Source organism: Staurois parvus, unplaced genomic scaffold (assembly GCF_062004578.1).
Source record: "Staurois parvus isolate SC_StPar_1 unplaced genomic scaffold, SC_StPar_1.0 ptg000586l, whole genome shotgun sequence".
Taxonomy (NCBI): domain Eukaryota; kingdom Metazoa; phylum Chordata; class Amphibia; order Anura; family Ranidae; genus Staurois; species Staurois parvus.
Window position 1 is genome coordinate 2791070 of NW_028318382.1, and position 16607 is coordinate 2807676.

At 39.4% G+C, this 16607-nt stretch overlaps 1 protein-coding gene across 2 annotated transcripts in view; it reads right to left on the reverse strand.

Annotated features, from left to right (window-relative positions):
• Positions 1-16607, reverse strand: part of DBNL (drebrin like) — a 59157-nt gene that overhangs the window by 23699 nt on the left and 18851 nt on the right. For both annotated transcript variants that reach the window (XM_089692463.1, XM_089692462.1), the window contains exons 2-4: positions 5926-5981; positions 5594-5706; positions 5437-5511 (exon numbers count right to left, since the gene is read on the reverse strand). In XM_089692463.1, coding sequence (XP_089548589.1) covers positions 5437-5511; positions 5594-5706; positions 5926-5981 — 244 coding nt within the window. The remainder of the gene's footprint in view (positions 1-5436; positions 5512-5593; positions 5707-5925; positions 5982-16607) is intronic.

Below are 16607 nucleotides of genomic sequence, written 5' to 3' on the forward strand. Positions count from 1 at the left end.
AAAGTGAATACTGAATAAACTAACTCTGCTCTAGAAGTACTGTTAAGGCTGGGTTTACACCGTTAATGCATTAATGCACACAGCTGCGCATTTTGCCATGTGTTAAATCATTTGAAAAGGCTGCCTAATGCACCAAAAAAGGTCAGCTCACTAACTTTGTAACACTGAACAGCAAAACATATACAGTGGATATAAAAAGTCTACACACCCCTGTTAAAATGTCAGGTTTCTGTGATGTAACAAAATGAGACAAAGATATATCATTTCAGAACGTTTTCCACATTTAATGTAACCTATAAACTGTACAACTCAGTTGAACAACAAACTGAAATCGTTTAGGTGGAGGGAAGTAAAAATAAAAAAAATTGAAAAATTATGGTTGCATAAGTGTGCACACCCTTAAACTAATACTTTGTTGAAGCACCTTTTCATTTTATTAGAGCACTCAGTCTTTTTCGGTATGAGTCTGTCAGCATGGCACATCTTGACTTGGCAATATTTGCCCACTCTTCCTTGCAAAAACATTCCAAATCTGTCAGATTGCGAGGGCATCTCCTCTGCACAGCCCTCTTTAGATCACCCCACAGATTTTTGATTAGATTCAGATCTGGGCTCTGGCTGGGCCATTCCAAACCTTTAATCTTCTTCTGGTGAAGCCATTCCTTTGTTGATTTGGATGTATGCTTTGGGTCGTTCTCATGCTCAAAGATAAAGTTCCTCTTCATGTTCAGCTTTCTAGCAGAAGCCTGAAGGTTTTGTGCCAATATTGACTGGTATTTGGAACTGTTCATAATTCCCTCTACCTTGATTAAGGCCCCAGTTGCTACTGAAAAAAAAACAGCCTCAAAGATTGATGCTGCCACCACCATGCTTCACTGTGGGTATGGTGTTCTTTTGGTAATGTGCAGTTTTGTTTTTGCGCCAAACATATCTTTTGGAATTATGGCCAAAAGGTTCAACTTTGGTTTCATGAGACCATAACACATTTTCTCACATGCTTTTGGGAGGTTTCAGATGTGTTTTTGCAAAACTTAGCTGGGTTTGGATGTTTTTCTTCATAAAAAAAGGCTTCCGTCTTGCCACTCAACCCCATAGCCCAGACATATGAAGAATATGGGAGATTGTTGTCACATGTACCACACAGCCAGTACTTGCCAGATATTCCTGCAGCTCCTTTAATGTTGCTGTAGGCATCCTGGCAGCCTCCCAGACCAGTTTTCTTTTCGTCTTTTCATAAATTTTGGAGGGACGTCCAGTTCTTGGTAATGTCACTGTTACGCCATATTTTCAGCACTTGAGCATGACACTCTTCACTGTGTTCCATGGTATATCCAATGCCTTGGAAATTCTTTTGTTCCCTTCTCCTGACTGATGCCTTTTAATAATGAGATCCCTCTGATGCTTTGAAAGCTCTCTGCGGACCATCGCTTTTGCTGTAGGATGCGACTAAGAAAATGTCAGGAAAGACCTACTAGAAAAGCTGAACTTTATTAGGGGTTAATCAGAGGCACTTTAAATGATGGCAGGTGTGTACTGACTCCTATTTAACATGATTTTGAATATGATTGCTTAATTCTGAACACAGCTATATTCCCAGTTATAAGAGGGTGTGCAGACTTATGCAACCACATTATTTTAGTTTTTTATGTTTACTCCTCCCCCCCCCCCCAAAAGATTTCAGTTTGTTTTTCAATTGAGTTGTACAGTTTATAGGTCACATTAAAGGCAGAAAGTTCTGAAATTATTGGTCTTATTTCTTTACATCACAGAAACCTGATAGTTTAACAGGGGTGTGTAGACTTTTTATATCTACTGTAGTAGTGTATTACCAAGCTTTATGGTGCACAGCAATGCAGGTGTGTTAGTAAAGGCTCAGAGTGACATTCCTGGGTGCCCATTGGAGGGCAGCCCCAGTTGCACGTGAGCCTCCTAATCAGACAAGTGGACTTTTCGAGTGACTGTTGTCCTTCCCTTTACTACTTTGTATCAAAAGGTATTGCATTTTTACTGCCTCTTGGATGTATCCCCTTCAACAAATTTTAAAGCAACACTAATCAAGGTAAATGAAAAAGTGCGTGTATTTTTTTAGTTTTCCTATTGTCTTTTGAAAGACAATATCACCGGAAGAAAGCCCTATTTGTCCTAAAAAAAACTGTAGATATATATTATTTTCTATCCTAAGGAATTATAAAATGAATGCTGAATAAATACGCTCATAGTAGAAATATAAAAAAATGTTCTAGTTATAAAGGTATAGAGGTGCGAGAGCTGAACTGGTTAATATAATGTGCGTGGCTGACAATATGCAGAAATCAGCCACACATACACAGACAAAATGATGACTAATCAATTCCTCAAGGATGACTATGATCTGACATTCATTGGAATTCTTTATTTGAGATGTCTCGCACTGCACCAACTCTAACACAATCCTTATGTGTGTCTAAATCAACAGTTCCTGAGTAGGTCACACATTTCACCATTCTGCGTTTACATGGGGCTGGCTGCTCTGGTTACCATTAGGTGGCTCTAAGCAACACAGCCAATCCTTTATACAGTTAGGTCCATATCTATTTGGACACAGGCACAATTTTAGTTTTTGTCAGGTATTTACCAAAACATATACAAGCTATAGTTATATAATGGGTATGGGCTGAAAGTGCACACTCTCAGGTTTAATTTGAGGGTATGTACATCCAACGTGGAGGAAGGGTTTAGGAATTACAGCTATTAAGAGTAGCCACCCCCCCCTTTTTCAAGGGACCAAAAGTAATTGGACAATTGTATCAAAAGTGGTTTCATGGCCAGGTGTGGGCTACTCCTTCGTTATTTCTTCATCAATTAAGCAAGTAAAGGGTGTGGAGTTGATTCTAAGTGTGGTATTTGCATTTGGAATATATTGCTGTGAACCTACATCATGAGTTCAAACGGAGTTTATAGGCATTTTACAAGCGTTAAAACCGCACTACAAACGCCTATAATAAACTCTAATGGTATTAACGCCTTGCAAACGCCTGCCAGGCGTTTGAGGAGCGTCACCATAGACTTGAATGGGAGTTGTTGAAGGCTTCAACTCCTCCTGACTTGACAAGAGGCTTCAATGTTGTGCTAATGTGAACAGCACTGTGTGTGCCCATAGTATCATTTCCATAGGCTTTTGAGGAGCGTTAAAAATGCCCTTCAAACGCCTGCTTTCAAAGCTAGTGTGAACGAAACCTAACAGGCAAGAGCAGCAAATTCTGAAACTCTATAAGCTTAGGTAATGGCAGCCAGACATTTTTATGTCGGAAGGACTAGAGGAATGTCCAAGATAGGTTCAAAAAGCTGCCTGCAATACATAAAGTACCAAGCGAAGGTCCCAAAGAATCAACAAAGTCCTGATTGATGGAACAGTATGCGTGATTCCTTGTACATAGGCACGCACCAATGAATGCAAAGCAATGGGTCTCTGGAAGAGAACCACCTAGGTCAAAACTTGACCCTTGAGTGTTCAAAAAACCAAACCCAAGTTAGTTCCTGATTAGGAGATGCCAGAATGTGGCCCATGACATACTTGTGAGGTTGAAATCTCTAAGCCTAACATCAGGCAAATAGGTCTGATGATAAATCTTCCGCAAAACCATCTTCCTATCCTTCAGAAGGCCAGGGAAAAAGACCAACTTCAACAAACATGCCGTTATAGTTAGTGATCGTAAAGGATGGAAAATTAAACCTTGCAACAGGAGGTTGGGTTGAACTGGTAGGGTCCACTGTTCACCCACTGGGTCAGGCTGGAGTATGCTCCATGCATATGGAGTATATGTATGCTCTAGCTACAAAGATCATTCTAAGTGAGCCGAAAGGACAAGTGTGAATAACACCAGAGCAGCAAAGACTGAACCCCAAGGTATACGAGCAGACGTAGAGGGAAAAGTTGCTCCCTTGTTCAAGTTGGGATCCCCTCTACTTCCTTTTGTGTCTACGGGGATATCATTGTCAATTGGACACAGTCCAGATGGAGAAAAAAAAAAACAAAACATCTCATAAGAGTTTTAATCATTCCTCTCTCTATCCAAAACTAAGAAAGGTTTTGGCTGTAGAGACATTTTAAACCTTACTCTAGCCATTGCTCGCACAGCAGAAAAAGTAGTAAAGCAAACTCATCACATTTTTATTCTTTATTTTTAAAATTATTTGAATATGCAAGTTCATTAAAACTTCTGCATACTTTTACAGCATTTATGGGAGTAGCCAATTTTAGATCTATTAAGTAGCATAAGTGTCACAATATAACAAGTCTCACTTTCCAGTAACCACTTTGCCTGTATATAAAAGAATAAAATGTCTGAAAGTTGCCAAAGTATTTACTTCTTATACCTCCATTTGAACCTGACTAGCAAATATATGGCCCCTGATGTGAGATTGTGTTCTGTGAAAGCAGAAATAAAAGAACAATGGGATGAAGAAGGCAATGTGGAACAAATAAAGAGCAGCAGCATAGGAAGAAGTAAATGCAGTAAATGTGGAATACTATGTACATCTTCAGCTAAATAGTTTCATAATCTAGATAACATGTTCCATTAACCGCTTCCCCGCAGCCCTACTCGTGTGTGTGTGTTGTTGCATTTCCGGGTAGGGGGCGTGAGCCGCCCTACCCACGCCGCCATTGGCGGTTATGGCTTTCAATCACCGGGTCCCGGACGGAGATTCCCAGCCTGCACCCGGCGATTGCCGAAGAATACTGACAGGGGAGAGGTCTGTATGTAAAATACAAATCTCTCCCGTCAGCCCCAGCATGCTGTTGTGTTTTGCACACACAGTAAAACAGCACACAGTTAACTCTTTGATAATCCCTTTTTGCCCGGTGTCATTAGTACAGTGTCAGTGCTTTTTTTTTTCAGCACTGATCACTGTATCAGTGTCACTGGGGAGCTGGCAGCTAGTGTCAGAATGCCCGCCGCAGTCCTGCTAGAAGTCGCTGATATTACTAGAATTAGAAAAAAAAAAAAATTCCAGTGTATATACCGCCATTTGTAAAAACTATAGCTTTCACGTAAACCAATTAACTTACATGTACTGGGATTTTTTCTTTAGCAAAGACATGTAGCAGAATACAATTTGGCCTAAATTTATGATGAAATTTGATTTTTACATTTTTTTTTACTGGATATGTTTTATAGCAAAAAGTCAAAAATGTTTTTTTTTTTTTTTTCAAAATTGTTGGTCTTTTCTTGTGCAAAAAATAAAAAACCGCAGAGGCGATCAAATACCACTGAAAGGAAGCTCTATTTGTAGGAAAAAAGGACAAATTTCACTTGGGTGCAGCATTGCATGACAATTGCCAGTTAAAGTAACACAGTGCCGTATCGCAAAAAATGGCCTGGTCAGGAATGGGGGTAAATCCTCTGGAGGGCAAGCGGTTAATGCGCAATTAATGGGCAATAAATAATCTTGTACCTTTAAGAAGTTTGCCATAGTGCTGACGTGATTGGCACACACTCCTTTCCTGGCATCGTTCACACCCTCCCCTGTCTAAAAGATAGAACAGAAATAAGATAAGGACCAGGATAAAATAAATGAATGATCACGTTTGTGATGTTGTTTCTTGACTCACCCAGTTAATGAGGGCATATTTAGGGAGACCTGAGTTGGGGTCCTGCACTCTACAGAAAGCATACATGACTTTCCCACTGCTCAGCTCATCCACCAGTTCTTCCAGACCACCATCTGTGGAATATTGGAGGGAACATGAAGGGGAAAATGACAGATATGAGGAACAAGAGAGAACATGGAAGACAATGGGGTCAACATGATGTATGTAGTAAAAGCAATATGAAACGTAGCTGACTGCAGCCTATACACATATAGGACGGACGTGGTTAGACCTCTAACTAGAGCAGCATTGTGAGTCAGTATGGAGATTAAGGTAAAATAAAAACCACACACCTCCAGTCCCTGCAAGTCTGATGTCATTGCTGTTTCCTTCATATGTGTACAAAGCCCTGAAATGATATGTTGGATAAGAATCAGACATCTTGAAACAATAAACTGTGTTACAACTATAACAGAAGTCTATTCAGGTGCTCATTAATTAAATAAAATCCATACCCATACCCTTTTTCTAATAAGAAAAGAAAGGAACAAACCATGGCAATTTGTTTAAATTTTTCACAAGCACGATAAAATATGCATTTTTTTTTTTACTAGAAAATTATTTAAAGCCCCAGACACTTAAAGCAGGACTACACTGCATCTTAGCACCACAAAACAGAAATGCAATTTAATTCATTTTTCATATCCAGAGAAAACTCGCCCATCCATTCATCAATCCATGTCTTCATGCTATATTTTGCTCAGAAATTGTTTTGAAAAACACCCCCTTTAGCATTTCTGGTCGTGGCAGTCCTGAGAAAGGGCAGATGATTCATGTAGCATATACTTCATGGAATCCATCTGCCCTTAGCACAGGCAAAAGGAAAACCCCTAATCCCCTCCAGAAGACTCTTGGGATTTATGACATCATTTGCCTAGGCCTGGAAACTGGGAAGTAACAGAAAAAATTTAAAAAAAGCTTAAAACAAGTAAATATGAAATACCTTCCTATCTATTTACTAATGCTAGCAGCATAAGGATTACAAATAGTCAATGCCGATTGAGAGAGGGAAGTTCCACTTTAAATGGTGAGCAAATGAGATTAATCAGAGTATGTGATTTGCATATTATCAGCCCACCAGTTTCAGAACCAGATAGAATTAGTAATAGTTTATATCTAAACAGTTCTGCCATTAGAAATTGCATCTATATGTTCGTTGAGTCTCCTGATTGAACACCGCTCAGTTTCTATAAGAAATGTCAGGGTAAACCATGTGATCAATGCTGGGACTTGAGATTCTACAGCAGTTACAGAGCTGCTGGTTGGTCAAAATTTATGTCATACCATCTGATACTGGGACACAAAAGGAAGGATGTACATTTATAGAGCAAAGGATGAATTACACAACTTATGAGGCAGTCACCATTTTTTTAGCACACTTATCCACAACTGCTAGAAACACTTTGCTGTGTCATTGCCATCCTAAAGCAGCGCCATAGCACTGTACCGTCTTCCATCATATCTCCCCGTTCTTCCCACCAGTGTGAGTTTGGAGCATAGTGGGTTAACATACACTTCCCACACATCCCCACTTCTTATTTTATCCTTTAAAGACACAGACTACATCAATCAGTGAGCACAGAACAGAACAAGAGTCTGTGTAACTGAACGTGCAACAAGATTCTCAGATAATGGCCAACCAAACAATAAGGTCAAATAGTCAGCAACGTTTCTGAAGCAGTCATATCTGCATCTCATCCTATGAAATAAACACCTGCTGTGGCACAAATCATTATTAAAAAATAAAATACACTGGATGAATAATTAGACTGGAATAAAAGTATAATGCACTTATAAGGTAAAGCTGGTCATACACTAGTAAATTTTCAAACAAACATTTGCACGAACATTCGTACGAAAATTCACACTTGATGACTTAACGAATGTCATTTGAAATGACTTCAAAATTATGTTTTATTTCGGAGTGAATGTACTTACCAGAACAAAAGCCACATACACTGTTTGTTTGAAAAAAAATTTCCATCCTGCTTTTTAAAAATGTTCTCATCATTGCAGTTGAAAAAAAAAAACTTGATTTTGGGGTCTTCTAGAACCAGAGAGAGGACCTGACCTGCTTTATCGCCCTCACAAAGGATGTTTAAATTTCTTGTAACGGCAATAAAGGTGATCTAATAAGATTAAAATGGACAGTGTAAAAATAAAATGTTTTAAAATAAAATTTAAAAATTTTTTTTTTTAAGAGCGCCCCCCGTGCTTGAATGCAAAGGTGAATGCATACGTAGGACGTGAACGCATATGTAAAACGGTGTTCGTACTACGCATGTAAGGTATCACGGCAAACATTATAGCAAGAGCAATAATCCTAGCTCTTTGTAACTCTAAACTGATAACCTGTAAACATTTTTAAAATGTCGCCTATGAAGATTTTTTTTAAGTATCATAGTTTGTTGCCATTCCACGAGCGTGCGCAATTTTAAAGCATGACATGTTTGGTATCTATTTACTGGTTGTAGCATAATATTTAATATTTTACCAAAAAATTGGGTTATATATATTTTGTTTTTCCGCATTAAAATTCATTAAAGTGTATTTTTTCCCAAAAAGTGTGTAAATTAAAAACTGCTGCACAAATACCGTGTAACATAAAAAATTGCAACAACCACCATTTTATTCTCTAGGGCCTCGGATATATACATTATATCACAAAAAGTATTGGGACACCCCTCCAAATCATTGGATTCAGGTGTTCCAATCATCTCCATGGCCATCAGTGAATAAAATCAAGCACCTAGGCATGCAGACTGCTTCTACAAACATTTGTGAAAGAATGGGTCACTCTCAGGAGCTCAGTGAATTCAAGCGTGGTACCGTAATGGGTTGCCACCTGTGCAGTCCATCTATGAAATTTTCTTGCTACTAAATATTCCACAGGCAACTGTTAGTGGTATTATAACAAAGTGGAAGAAACTGGGAACAACAGCAACTCAGCCACAAAGTGGTAGGCCACATAAAATGACAAAGCGGGGTCAACGCATGCTGAAGCGCACAGTGCGCAGACTCAATAGCTTAAGACCTCCAAACTTAGTGTGGCCTTCAGATTAGCACAACAATAGTGTGCAGAGAGCTTCATGGAATGGGTTTCCATGGCCGAGCATCCAAGCCTTACATCACCAAGTGCAATGGAAAGCGCTGGATACAGTGGTGTAAAGCACGCCGCCACTGGACTCTAGAACAGTGGAGATGTGTTCTCTGGAGTGACAAATCACACTTCTCTGTCTGGCAATCTGATGGATGTGGCTGTGTTTGGCACTTGCCAGAACAGTACTTGCCTGACTGCATTGTCCCAAGTGTAAAGTTTGGTGGAGGGGTGATTACGGTGTGGGGTTGTTTTTCAGGGGTTGGGCTTGGCCCCTTAGTTCCAGTGAAGAGAACTCATAAGGCGTCAGCATACTAAGACATTTTGGACAATTTCATGATCTCAACTTTGTGGGAACAGTTTGGGGATGGCCCCTTCCTGTTCCAACATGACTTTGCACCAGAGCGCAAAGCAAGATCCATAAAGATATGGATGGCCAAGTCTGGGAGTCCTGACCTCCACCCGATAGAACACCTTTGGGATGAATTAGAGCAGAGACTGTGAGCCAAGCCTTCTCATCCAACATCAGTGCCTGATCTCACAAATGCAACTCTGGAAGAATGGTAAAACATTCCCATAGACACACTCCTAAACCTTGTGGACAGCCTTTCCAGAAGAGTTGAAGCTGTTATAGCTGCAAAGGGTGGGCCAACTCAATATTGAACCCTACGGACTATGACTGGGCTGCCATTAAAGATCATGTGCGTGTAAAGGCAGGCATCCCAATACGTTTGGCAATATAGTGTATATATAAAATTTTGGGGATTCTAAGTAATTTTCTAGCAAAAAAACACAGATTTTTACTCGTAAACAAGAAGTGTCAGAAGCCCTGGTCTTCACGTGGTTAAAGTTTTTAGGGAACTGAAAGCTTAAAAAGCTGCACATTTGGGGGCAATGAAAACTCCAGGCAGGTGAGCAAATTCAAAAGCTAGCAAATATAAGACATTAACTCTGTGCATAGACATACTAAGGCAGACCTGATCGGGCCTCCTATGTAAAAGGAGCCTAACACCAGCTGAAAAGCTACATACTCAGTTGAAATGCATGTACATGAATGGCCTTCCCTGCGAAATATGTGTAAATCTTGTAGGCAAGTCTTATGTCCCAACTAGAAGTTAAAGCTGGTTCTCAAAAGTGGCCTTACTTTTCTCCCATGAAATTCAGAATACAGCTTGTTCACCAGCCCACCCCCAGCCTGTTGACTGGACAATGGGGAGCAGCACACTGATGTGGTCATCTTTTTCCTTTCCAGCTTGTAACCATGTTCAGAGGAGACTGGCAGCACTCTGCGATGCATTCAATACAGTTTTAACTGCACCTAAAGCATGTACCATTGTTGTAACAGGGAAAGTTCATACTATACATTTTGTGTGGTGCTATGTTAAAAGAATTCTGCTTGCTGTACTTTTGGTGCAGTTTCCTGAAAACACTTTTTCCATGAATGGAGCTCCATATAAAATGCATGTAAATACAACACAAAGTGCCAGTCTTTTTTGTGATGTCTAATGTACCTACAAACCTGAGATAACAGTTATTTCATATATTCATGAGTGTCTGCAGATAGAGCTCGACAGGTGTTTCCAGCGTGGGGAACGTTGATATAATTCACAAAGGAATACCGCCATACAGATGATAAGGATAGTGGAAGTAAACAAGATCTCTTCTATATTGGCGTAAACTGTTGTTTGTGTCATATCTTTGAAACAATTCTGCAACAAATTTGTCTTTAAAGATGAATTCCAGGTGTGGCAATTTTTACATCTAGTTACATTGGTCCAGCTTGGAGTAATAGAAGTATGAATGTGCCATACCTGAGGAATCCCCCTGGAATCTGGCAAGCACAACTACTACAGTGATTTCCACTAGCTACTGGGTACTGTGTCAAGCAGCTACACCGTTGCTCACTGAACACAGGATGTTGCGCGCTCTGCACAGGCGCCATTTAGAGAACTATTTCCATATTCTCAATGAATGCAAAGTGTTCTCTGGTTGGATGAGGTGGAGATTATGACACCACCTTGCCTCTCCAAACCATCCAATCACAGAAAGCTTTGCATAATTTTAGAAAATGCGAAGTGTTCCCTGAATAGTGCCTGTACTGGGTGAAAAAGTGGGTAAAGAAACAGTTTGCCTTAGGTAATTAAAGGTTGCCTTTAAAATCACATCAAATGTAAGAAAAAAATATTTTTTTATACTGTACTGGGTGAGCAACCTCCTGTGTTCACATTGCAGCAGGGCAGCTGCTTAGCGTGCGACCCAGAATCTAGCGGAGACCACTGGAGTAACTGTATTTACTACAGTGATTTCCAACTTCCATGGGCATCCCATAGGTATGGCACATACATACTTTTATTGATCCAAGCTGGAACAATGTAACTATGTAAAAATTGCCATACCTGAAACTCCTCTTTAAAGTTCCACTGAAACAGATATTTAACACATTTCAATTATTCTCCCTAACTCTCCAAATAGTGTGTCTGCCTGTAAAACACCACCACTTTGCAGGTGAAATGTTTGTGACAGATTCATTTACAGCTTAATAAAGGACATAAATCTGTTGCAAGTTCCTACATTTGTTGCACTATTGCAAAACATGTTTCAACAATACTCTATGATTTCTAGTGCCTGAGTGAAGGATTCACTGTGACAACTGCAAAACTATACAAACAATGAGAACTGCAAACAGTTCAGAGAATAAACAAAGGACCAATCTTTATTGTATTTGCTGCAAAAATTGTTCTATGACCAACTTTACTTCTGCATACGATTATTGAAAAAAGCTAAAAGCTTTGCTGCATGGACCTTGTGTACACACACGCTGGAATACAGGGCAGGTTGGTGACCTCATACTGATACACTGTCAATGTATAATTATATGGGTGGGACCCAGCTTGGGGTTTGTTTCTGTGCCAGATCATAATCTTTACCAGGATAAGTCTTGCCTTACAGCAGGCTGTACGAGAAGCTCACTATATATGTACATAACCTTTTCTGCTCCAGACTGTGCAAATCCATTCCTACTGTACTGAGAGTTTTCTGTCATCTACATCAATTATAATAAACATTTAAGACCTTCGATTATCCCCATGTATTTGTGTTGTCATCGTCTAACCATTTCAGTTATTCCAAATAAAAAGCATTAAAGCATTATTTAATGACGTCTGATAAAACTGCTGTACTTGGAATCAATTAACATTCCATGCATTTATGTTAACCTCATGTTACTAGATGGGGCACATTTTTTATAGAGCAATTTTTTTTACATAATACAATTTAAAGTGAGCATTTAACACACAAAAACAGAACTAAAGCTGATTAATTTCCCTGCTTGTGAAATTTTACACTGAGAACTGAATTTGGCAATTTTAAAATTGCAATGCTTCAGAGGTCTTCCAATATGGCAACTCTCACGGGGGAGGTTGGGTGGTATGCCACAGGTAAACCAGAAAACTGTGCAACGGACTCAAAGTCGGTCTGCTATTAGATTCCTGCTATGCTGACCATGGCTAGGCCACCTTGCTGGCCTGAATCCAAAATAAACCTTTGACTTCATTGAGTGGTATAGCCCCCAGAGTTGAGGTACAGGGCATTACAGAAATTGGACCTTGTATGATATTGCAAAGATCGATTATGCTGCAGCACTCCAACCCCTGAAAAAGGTTCTGTGAAAGCTACAAAAAAATTGTTTTGACAAAAAAAAAAAAATCCTGGCCTTACACCTCAGCTTCTGGAAACTTCCTGTAGGCAGCGTTACTGTAACTGATCTGCAGTGCAGATTCCAGGGAAAGTGGAGGAACTATGAGAAGTCATGTTAACATTGCAATGGAGCACATTCTTGCCGGATTTGGGATCCTTAGCTTTTCCAGGATCCCGTGATGTCACCCTCGCCTAGAAGAGCATGCCAGTATAGAGTTTTTCCGTAATTGGTATATTGTTTTAGAACTTTTACTGCAAGTTATTATTTTACGTGCTGGGAGGCTGCAATATAAGCAAACCTAGCACCACTTTCCAGCAAATTCTGGATGCCAATCCTCTTTAAAGTAAACCTCTGATAGGATATATAGATAAGCTGTGACTGCTATTCTATCCTTATGCAAATGCTAGCTCTGTGGTTTTAATATAGACAGTGTACAGAAGGAGGAGAAAGAGGATACAGGTGTATCCCTGCAGGAAATGCTATGTATTTTAAACAACCTCTCCATTTATACTTGACTGAAAGTAAAATAGAATGAAGCTCAAGACCCTGCCTTTAGATCCGCCAGATCCTTTGGACTAGCTACCTGCTGTTCCACTGCAATATGTCTCAAAGATAAACTATCTGGGCCATGAAATAATCAGTACTAGATTTCAGCCCTCTGAATGTCTTCCCTTTCCTTGTACTCATTAAGATCAATTTGAATGCCTGGAAAACCTCCCCTTACCACTAAATGTGCATTTAATGATAATTTATAATTTGTAAGAACCCTCTTCCATGTTTGGATTCCGAGATCGGTTTAAAACAGACAGGTTTATCTCAAGGTTTCTGTGGAATGGGGGGCACACAGAGAAAGTGGTTAGCTGTGTTACAGTAACCTTGGCTGGAGAGAGGGACTGGCAGTCCCAAACCTCTACAAATACCTTTTGTATTTGTCACCTAACTAATAGAGAAACACACATGTGAAAGAACAGCAAGGAGTTGGAACTCAAGTTCCCTTGGAATGATTTTTTTATGTGGTTCATCTTTAGGAGTTTGATGTCTAAGTGCTTTAGTCCACAGACCTGCTCCCTGGACGGATCATTGCAGTACAGAGAAGGTCTGCCCATCCAGAGGGATACCATCCACCAGAAGCACAGGGAAACCCATTCAAGGGAAAAGGATTACCTACACCGGTGCCACACCACCTTATATTAGGAGGACCACCCAACACCAGATGACATCTGGAATAATTCATACAAAGCGCATATTAATGCGCGTCCGGTGAGTGCGCATTACCTTCACCATTATCAGGCACATGCCTGATGAAGGGGTCCTGCGAGACTCCGAAACGTTGCCTTGCTGTAACTATGTGATGGTTTATTAAAACCTTTGGACCCATATTGGTGATCCTCGGTGTGCTGGTGACATTTTTTCCTTGCTGATTTTGTTCGGTTCCAGCCGACGGTCACTGCAGCACCCACTCATACACACAGCCATTTTTTAACGCAGGAACGTGTGCGTTTGGATCATATACTTACCTTCACCATTATCACACTGATATCGGACCCCCTAACTATCAGAGCACAAGAGTCACTTTATTCTGGAGTACATTACTATTTGAACTGTTTGCACCTTATTTATTCATAATTTATACACTATATTTGCATTTACTCTTTCTAGCACTGCACTCTGGTTTAGATTATTGTATACATAACATGATGGTGCTGTTTTGTGATTATGATGAGCAGCTGGTACACGTAAATAAGGAAACTGATGTGTTGTCCAACATACTTGTCTTTTTCGGAAGGTCCATTATATAGAAAAAAATTAAGAAATGAAAGTATTTACCAAGATGGTGAACAGAGATTTCATGTGGTTCTAAAGGCAATTTTTTTTTTTACCTAATGCATTCTCTCCATTAAAGTAAAAAATGTCTCAGTAGCCGTTATTGCCCCTACCCCAACTAAATACTTATCTCACTTGATCCACACTCACTCAATCCAGTGCAGGATACACTGTGCGACGCATACAGCCTGGCTTAGGAGCATGCTCACATGGGTGTCCCCATAGCACACAGGAAAGGAGGAGTGGAGAGTGCTGGTGGGTAACCCCAGAAGTGGAGGTAAGGGACTACGCTCTGCAATCCCTTTGCACAGAGCAGGTAAGTATAACATGTTTATTCGTTTAGGAGGAAAAAAAATACCCCTTTAGAACCACTTTAATACTGACAAAGAGTGGTAAGTTGGTTTGGGACAGATTTGCTTACAGCACGTATAAAGCCTACAAGTGGCACCAGAGGCACAAAACATTTGTTAACAATCAGTGTACTTATAGAACTGATGAGAGACGCTTTTCAGGTACTGCAGTGGGGAGCACAAGGGAAAATTACATAAGAACTCACAAAAAAGGAAGATGGCGCACAACAAACTGACAGGAAACAAACAAGACAGCGTTAACGCAATATCACAATGTAAGACCACACTAGACAGGACAAACACTGGTTACCATTAACAGCAACACAGAGGGAGAGTGTTTATTTAAAGGGTTAGTTCATCTTTACCAAAAACTGCTTGTGCAGATAAGGGGCATCTGTAGATAAGCTGTGCAGCTTCGACTAAAGTTGACTAATGTCCTTTTTATAGGTGTAGGCCATTACAGTATGCAATGAAGCCTTACAAAAAAACTCCTGGGATGTTACAAAGGATGTTGCTAAGACAGGCCTAGCTGTTACTGCTCACCTCCTCCATCACAGAAGTGAGCTCTCCAAACGCTGAGAGCTACTATATCAGGGAAGAGGAAGACTCCAAAGACATGCTGGTAGGTGAATTGGCTCATCTAAATTGTCCCTAGTATGTGTATGTATGAATGTAAGTTAGGGACCTTAGATTGTACACCCCTTGAGGGTTAGGGACTGATGTGAATGTTCAATATATATGTGAAGCGCTGCTTAAAATTGACAGTGCTATATAAGTACCTGAAATAAATAGATAAATAAAACGTGAGGGGGTTTGTACCAGAGAAAGAGCTAACTCCTGTGATAAAGAGGAGCAGTAAAACTAGGCCTGTCTGAGCAAGCCCTTAGCAACAAAGTTTTTTAGTCAGGCTTTATGAGGTACATAAATACACCTATAGCAAGGGCATTATTCAACTTTGGCCAAAGCTGAACAGTTTGCTTTCATCCATAGACATTTCCTTATTTTAATGGCAGTTTTTGGTAAAGGTGAACTAACCCTTTAACCATTTCCATACCGGGCACTTTTACCCCCTTCGCTCCCAGGCCATTTTTCAGGTTTCAGCGCTCTCACACTTTGAATGACAATTGCGCGGTCATACAACATTGTACCCAAACTAAAATTTTATCATTTTCTTCACACAACTAGAGCTTTCTTTTGGTGGTAGTTAATCACTGCCGGGGTTTTTATTTTTTGCTAAATTAACAAAAAAATACCGAAAATTGAAAAAAAAAAAACACGTTTTTCTTTGTTTCAGTTATAAAGGTTTGCAAATAAATAATTGTTCTTCATAAAGTTAGGCCAAGATGTATTCTACTACATGTCTTTGGTGAAAATAACCCAAATTAGGATGTATTATTTAGTCTGTAGGAAAGTTATAGAGTTCACAAACTATGGTATAGATCTGAATATTGATCAATCCTGAAATACTAACAGCCAATCTAATTTCTTGAGGTCTAAGAATGTCAGAACAGTACAGATATCCCCCAAATGACCCCTTTTTGCAAAGTAGACAGTCGGACGTACTTCATAAGAGGCATGGCGAGTTTTTTTGAAGTTGTATTTTTTTTTTATAATTTTTCAGAAGATGAAAAAATTAAAAAATTATTTTCACTATTTGTTTTTTACATACTGTCACCAGTGCAATACAGCATCATCACAAACCTGGCATGGCAGTGATCAGAGACACTGACTGGTGACCGTATGAAAAAAAAAAAAATTATATATATATATATATATATATATATATATATATATATATATATATATATTTATTTTTTTATTAAATTTTTTTTTCCTTTTTTTAAGATTTTTTTTATATTTCACTATGTCCAAAGTAGTACAATGTTACCATAGTAACATTGTACTACTTTGGGGAAGTGATGAGTATTTTTTTTTTTTTTTTTTTACACAATTTGCTTATAGCAAAGAATTACTTTGCTATAAGCAAGCATTTACCTGAATGACATT